This window comes from Aplysia californica, unplaced genomic scaffold (genome assembly GCF_000002075.1).
Source record: "Aplysia californica isolate F4 #8 unplaced genomic scaffold, AplCal3.0 scaffold00599, whole genome shotgun sequence".
Taxonomy (NCBI): Eukaryota; Metazoa; Mollusca; class Gastropoda; order Aplysiida; family Aplysiidae; genus Aplysia; species Aplysia californica.
The window spans coordinates 441869-448902 of NW_004797869.1; the positions used below are offsets into that span (position 1 = coordinate 441869).

At 41.5% G+C, this 7034-nt stretch overlaps 1 protein-coding gene across 1 annotated transcript in view; it reads right to left on the reverse strand.

Moving 5' to 3' along the window:
* Positions 1 to 411: 411 nt before the first annotated feature.
* The window catches only part of LOC101849793 (neural cell adhesion molecule 1-B), a 26842-nt gene continuing 20219 nt past the window's right edge, over positions 412 to 7034 (reverse strand). Inside the window, exons 6-10 of the mRNA XM_005107385.3 lie at positions 6762 to 6964; positions 5840 to 5948; positions 4858 to 5019; positions 2852 to 2980; positions 412 to 1460 (exon numbers count right to left, since the gene is read on the reverse strand). Of these exons, the coding sequence (XP_005107442.1) occupies positions 1126 to 1460; positions 2852 to 2980; positions 4858 to 5019; positions 5840 to 5948; positions 6762 to 6964 (938 nt within the window). The 3' untranslated portion in view covers positions 412 to 1125. The remainder of the gene's footprint in view (positions 1461 to 2851; positions 2981 to 4857; positions 5020 to 5839; positions 5949 to 6761; positions 6965 to 7034) is intronic.

Below are 7034 nucleotides of genomic sequence, written 5' to 3' on the forward strand. Positions count from 1 at the left end.
TGTGTGTGTGTGTGTGTGTGTGTGTGCGTGTGTGTGTGTTTGTGTGTGTGTGTGTGTGTGTAGTTTTGGGGAAGGAGGTGGACTTAGGAGATGTTTTGTAGATGGGTAAGGATTTGGTCATAGAATTAATAATTTATTAATCATTTTTATTGAGCTCTGCCTCGTGGAGTGCAAATCAAACATGCTTTTTATAACTTTCATCTGTTTGTCTTTATTTGTGTGTGTTACTATGTATGTGTGTGTGTACATGTGTGTGTGTGTGTGTGTTTGTGTGTATGTGTGTGTGTGTGTGTGTGTGTGTGTGAGAGAGAGAGAGAGAGAGAGAGAGAGAGAGAGAGAGAATGTAAATCTTATACTCTCGCATTGATCAATAGCTTGAGTTAACCGAGAAGGAAAACATAAAGAGATATCAGTAAGGAAATCGCAAATTGTACGAGCTATTAATGACTTTCAGTTTTCTGTGTTCATGTCAAATGTGCCCAACTGTACTTAATTATCGATGCTTAAGCAAAGCTGGCGTCGAGATAATCATAATATCTTATAATCAAATGAACTGTCAAGTCATCACACGACGATTTGTATATTACTCACTTACCAATTACAATGACAGTGGCATGGCATTGGCATCACAGGATACATAACAGAGTTGTTAAAATTGAGCAGACGAAGAAATAACGCAAGGTGAAAATTAATAAATAGCTAAAGAACATAACGAGGCCAAAATGAATTGAACTACAGAATAGAGACTTAAGAACAGGAAGGATACAACTACGTTATGGTCATATAGACAGCAGAGAATATACAAAAGTGCATAACAAAAGTAAGCTGAAATAAACCAACTAAAGAACAGAACATAATTAACATGACATAAATAGCCAAAGAACATAACAAGGTCAAGCCAAAATAAACGACAGAGAAAAGACTAAAGAACATAACAAAGTTAAGGCAAAATAAACAGAGAAAAGACTAAACAACCGAACAAGATCAGGGCGGAAAACCCCCCCAGAAAAAACTAAAGAACATAACAAGGTGAAAGTGAAATAAACTAAAAAGAAAAGTTAAAGAACATAACAAGATCAAAGATGTATATAAAGGATATGGAAATTACAAAAGAACATAACAGGATCAAAGTAATATAAAGGATATGGAAATTACAAAAGAACATAACAAGATCAAGGTGACACAAATAGCTGAGTGAGCAGAAGTGGCGTCATTTTCGGGTCCTGCCAGCAGTTGGTAGGATGGCGTGGACTCCTCGTTGGCGTTGTTCTCTGGCGGCGATGAAGACTTGTTAGCTGTTATGTCTGTGCTGGGTGTGGTGGTGCTGGTGGTGGTGCTGGTGGATGACCGCTGGTCAGTGAAAGCAACAGGGGGAGAAGGGCTGGGAGTGTGGGGCAAGGTGTCGCCGTTCGGATCCTGGGTGCTGGTGTAGTGCATTGTCCAGCCGTATTCGGAGACACCTGTGGTAGGGTTGTGATTGTGGGGAGAGGGGGTGGAGGGGGAGAGCGGGGTGGGGGAGAGGGACGGGGAGAGGTGATGGGGAAGAGTGGGAAGAGGGAGAGGGAGATGGGAGGGGTGGTTTGAGATTGTGGGGAAAGGGGGAGGAGAAGAAGAAGAGTGGTGGGTGATTGTGGGTAGAGAGAGAGAGGGAGAAGGAGAGGGAGAAGGACGGGAGGGTTAGTCAGGGAGGGTTGGTCAGGGAGGGGAAAAGACACGGAGGCAAAAGAGAGATAATACGAAGAAACAGAGGGATTGGTGGGAAATAGTAGAGAAAGGGTTGTGGTGATGAGAGGTGGTGGGGTGGAGGTAGTAGGAGAACACAAAAGGGAGATTAGAATTCATGTGATGTTCACTTCTCTGATTTATAGTGAAAGAAAGTAGCCCCCCCCCCCCCCCACCTATGAAAACAAATGAAAAAGCTTAGTTAAATTCTCTGTTGTTGTATTTACTCTTTACAACCCACTTACTCAAAATTGGAGAAGACTTATATATTTTTAGTGCTGCCAGTAATGTTGAGATTCCTAAAAACAAATATACAGTTTCTTGGGTTTTACACAAAGTTGTGTATTAAACATGATGTCAGTTGGCCCCAGCGTCAACAATATAGTTCCACGCCGTGTCAGCCAGCCTGAAGTCGTATTGCTATGAACCACGAAATTATATAAAGTGTGCACTTTCAGCTTGTGTGCTCTCATGTCGACTCCGGGGTGAACTGTTGCTCTTTCATTCAAATACGTGGCATAGTTATCAGATCGTATCAAAGATTTTGACCCTTTGTCATTACACCCTGATGTCCTGAGTTAGATTCCCAGATGGGGAGAATTTTTTTCGAATATCTTGGGCTTTCTGCTGGGATGTTGTATCCCCTCCGAGCGGAGTTAGCCCTGACAAGCGCGACCTAGCCGGCCCCTCTAAATAATCTAAATTATCTAAACCGTGTTGATGGGGCAGTAAAATCACCTTTATTCTTTTTTCAAATGATCCCGCTTGTAATACAAGAAGCTCATTTACAAAGGTAAGAACTTCGGTTTTACGTCCATCTCCGACAAAACCGAGATAGATGAGAAATAATAAGCGATAGAATTTATGATACAACGCAAATTCCCGCTCAACAGAAAGTTCTATGCATTTGACAATCTACACTATTAACTCAGCAAACCTGGTAGCATTCTGAAACAATCTCAATTTCCTTGGAAGCATTCAGTGCAAGCTGCCATTTATTCTCGAAACCCCGAACCCGCAACCTCACGATTAGGATTAGGAGTCGGTAGCCTAACCACTATAGACTACCAACGGCATGGTCACTACTGGAGCTCCACCAATTGGAAAATTTCTAATGTTGGATACTGACCTGTCTTGACCACCATGGAGACTTCCTGTCCGAGGCCGACCTTGTTCTTGGCCTGGGCACTAACCACGTACTTCCGGTCAGGCATCACACCCAGCAGGGTGGCGTGACAGTAACCTTCTTTGTTTACACCTATAACGTTTGGGAAAGGGGGGAGGGGGGGGGCGAGATTTAAAAAAAACATTTTTATTAATATTTAAAAGAAATATATATTAATTTTTTGTTTTATGAGTGTTTTAATTAGGGTTGAGGGCTATTTTAATGGTATATTATTATTATCATTCTTCTTCTTTTTCTTCTTCTTCTTATTAGTAATAGTAGTAGAAGCAGTAGTATTGTTCCTATTGTTATTATTATTACTATTATTATAATTATCATTATTTTTATTATTGTTATTATTATTATTATTATTATTATTATTATTATCATCATCATTATTTTCTTTAACTAGTATTATTATTGCTGTTGTTATAACTATTATTATTATTATTATTATTATTATTATTATTATTATTATTATTATTATTATTATTATTACATAATTATAACATTATTATATTATCAGGACTGACTCAGTGAAAAGCGTAGGGGAGAAAAGAAAAGAACACCTTCATATTATTTTAATTTCCCTCCCTTTGAAACACAATGTTGTGGGCAGAAAAAGTTATCAAAGGGAAACTATCACGGAATCATCAGCTTATTGATACAGTTGTGTCCCTTCACATGGATATTACTAGCAGTGGAACCTTGTGAGGCTTGAGTCCGGTCATGTGGAGTGTGTGTGATAACAATTTAATTTTGTACTAGTTTAATTATTCTGCTGTCATTTTAATGATATTTACTAGGCGGACCCCCACAGTTCAACTATTGTCTCCTCTAGGAGCAAAATAGTGGGTGGAGAGTGTTGAAAAGCCTCAAATCAATGAACGCTCGCAGTTCGTCAATTAGACAGAAAGACAAATAGAGTGGGAGAGAGAGGGGGAGAGAAAGAAAGAGACAAGGAGAGAGAGGGAGAGAGAGAGAAGAGAGAAAGAGAGAGACAGAGAGACAGAGAGACAGAGAGACAGAGAGAGAGAGAGACAGAGAGAGAGACAGAGAGAGAGAGACAGAGAGAGAGACAGAGAGAGAGACCGAGAGAGAGAGAGAAAGAGAGAGAAGGAAAAGTAATAAAAAGCTATAGTTCAGCAATGTTACTCTAGGAGAACCTTTAGCTGCGGTTGGATAAGGAGAGGTGTGATCAGATATACTGGAATAAAGGGACAGAAAATAAGAAAGGATTCAAGTAAGAAATAGCATTGTCCCTGGCTAGCATCCTGAATGATTAAAATTGTGTCGTGTCGATGGGATCATAAAAACACCTACATTTCAAAATGTTTTTAAAAAGTTCGCCTGGGATCAATAAAGAACACTCTCCCACAGACAGACTTTAAAACTAAATTTAAAGAAAACTACAGCTCTAGTCTGTGGGAGAAGCATTGGAGTAAACAAGTAAACAGTTAACTCCGCAATGGCATGTTTAAACTAGGCCAAAGAGAACTTTCGGGCCTCTCCAGAAGAGACGAAGCCATTTTTACTCCTTTGCGTATCGAACAAACCTCCTACAAGGAGAAACCGGACTACAGATTTCACCATATCAACAGAATGTCCAGACTTTAGACCGACTCGAAAGAAATTGCACACAATTGCAAGATCTGTTCTGTGTTGTTGATCCCATCAAAATTATCTACTTTATAAAGGTCATTGGCCTTTACACAAAAATGTAAATACTTAATGTAATGAAACTGTCATTTGAAGATTGAGATTTTTACTGTGAAATTTATAACATTTCAACCTGATTTTTTACCCAAAAAAACCTAAGCCATGCTGTGAACTGTTGTGAAAGCAATCAGTTTATTTTTCGCGCGCTCAATATGATCTGATGCAGTTACGTGCGTCGTGAAACTCTTGCAAAATTAAACTAAAAAGTTCGCTCTCCAGAGACTTTCTCCGTGACCTTGACAGTGACTCACCACACGTGACCTGGAAGTCGTCCTGCTCGTCGCCCTGCTCCCGGTACCGGGCCTGGATGTACTCCACGGTGGGCGTGTCCGGCTGGGGCAGGACAGTGATGGACACCACCATCTCATAGGGGGCGATGGTCAGAGGGGTCAAGGTCAGGCTGGAGGGTGCGTCTGGAGCAAGAAGGAAAAGGTAGTAATGTAATTATAGAAGATAAGACAAGTTAAGATGAGACGAGATGAGACGGGACAAGGTGAGGTTAAATAAGGAATAGAAGAAAAGATACGATGAGATAAGAAAACATAAGATTACTAGCTGGGCCCCCTTTCGATGAAAGGAATAATCGGGGCTTTAATATCAACTAAAACTCATTAGCCTACTATATTTACACTATACTGGAATGGGGCAATAAATCTTGAGAGATGCAAAAAATTATAAGACCTAGATCTATAGATCTACTCTCAAAACAAAATGCGCCTCGCGAAATATCACTTTCGGATTTTCTAAAATTACAGAGACAAAAGCGTCGGCCTACAAAACCGATCGGCGAAATAAAGAAATTTAGCTTTTTGCAGCAAAACTGTCTCAAAACAAAAAACCAAGGGCGTCATGCTCTGGAGAATATTTTAAAGAATCTATTGGCGAAAACCGCATGTCGATCGAATCAGCCATAAAAAACCTTTTGAATAGCAAAATTCGGCCACCACAAATAGATAATAGATATGGTACCATATCCACTTATTCCTCACCACCATCCCCCCCCCCCAAACCCTATGTCAACCACCTCCAACATAAAGTATGACGTTCAAGCCTTATTCACGTGGAGCTTATACAATACACTCTGAGGTTGCCCAGGCTGTTCTCAACCCCACAATTCCTTACTCTTCCCTCCCTCCATCTTCCTCCTTTTAAACCACGCCCCCTCCCCTCTTTTACCTACATCTCACATTGCTCCACCCCCCCCACCTTCCACGCACAAAAAATATGACGTACAAGCCCTATTCACGTGGAACTCATGCACGGTAAGGTTGCCCAGGTTGTTCTCGGCCCGGCATGTGTATGTCCCGGACAGCTCTCGACTCTCTCCCTCACTCAGGCCCACCTGGGGAAAACACAGGTCATCATCATCATCATCATCATCATCATCATCATCATCATCATCATCATCATCATCATCATCATCATCATCGTTGTCGTCGTTGTTGTTTTAAATCATCGTCATTATCATCATCATCATCATCATTATTGTTGTATAGTCATCATCATCATCATCATCATCATCATCATCATCATCATCATCATCATCATCATCATCATCATCATCATCATCATCATCATAGAGGAGTATTTAATAAAAGAGAAGACTTGATTTCTATGTTTCGACGTTTCCCCGGTATGGATACATCTAATGGAGGTCACTGTTTAGCCCATTCTGATTCCCAGCCTTCAGGCTCACAAAATTGGGAGTGGGCTTCATCAGTCTATCATTAACAATGTTATATCACATATCGATTCTAGCAGTATCTACTTTTGTTGGCTCCACCATGGTAGACAGGATAAACTATATTGGTCAATACGATGGTAGACTCAGTTCAAAGAACTATGAGATCGATAAAATTAGGCTTCTCCAGCCACCTGGGCAAAATTAAAACTTTCTTCTTCCCAAAGTAAAAATGTTTAACGTGTCCCGCGTGCTCATATGACCTTATGCAGTTGCGAGCGCTGTAAAACACTTATAAAAACAAAACAAAAACAAAAACACAACCCCCCCCCCCTCAAAAACCCACCAAAAGAAACCCATACAAAACCAAAGAACTATGATCAAATCGTCGGCTCATCCGCAGTGGTGTTCTTTCCCAAATATACAACGTCGTGAATCCAACCGGGACTCGAACCCATACGCCCCACTACTCACCCCGACCGTGCTCTTGACCAGACAGCCGTCCTCACTCCTCTCCTCCTCCCCCGCCAGCGACACAGTGGCGCCAGTGACGTCAGTGAACAGCCACGTGACCTCTGGCGGGTCGTTCGCCGTGACGTCACAGGTCAGGTTGGTGATGTGTCCGTCCCACCAGTGTATTACGTCATCGGGTTGAGGGGACAGTACGTGCGGGGGGTCTGAGGGTCACAGAGAGGTCATTGTTATCTAAGGTGGTTCGGGGATGAAGTGGGGGAGGGGGGAGGGGGA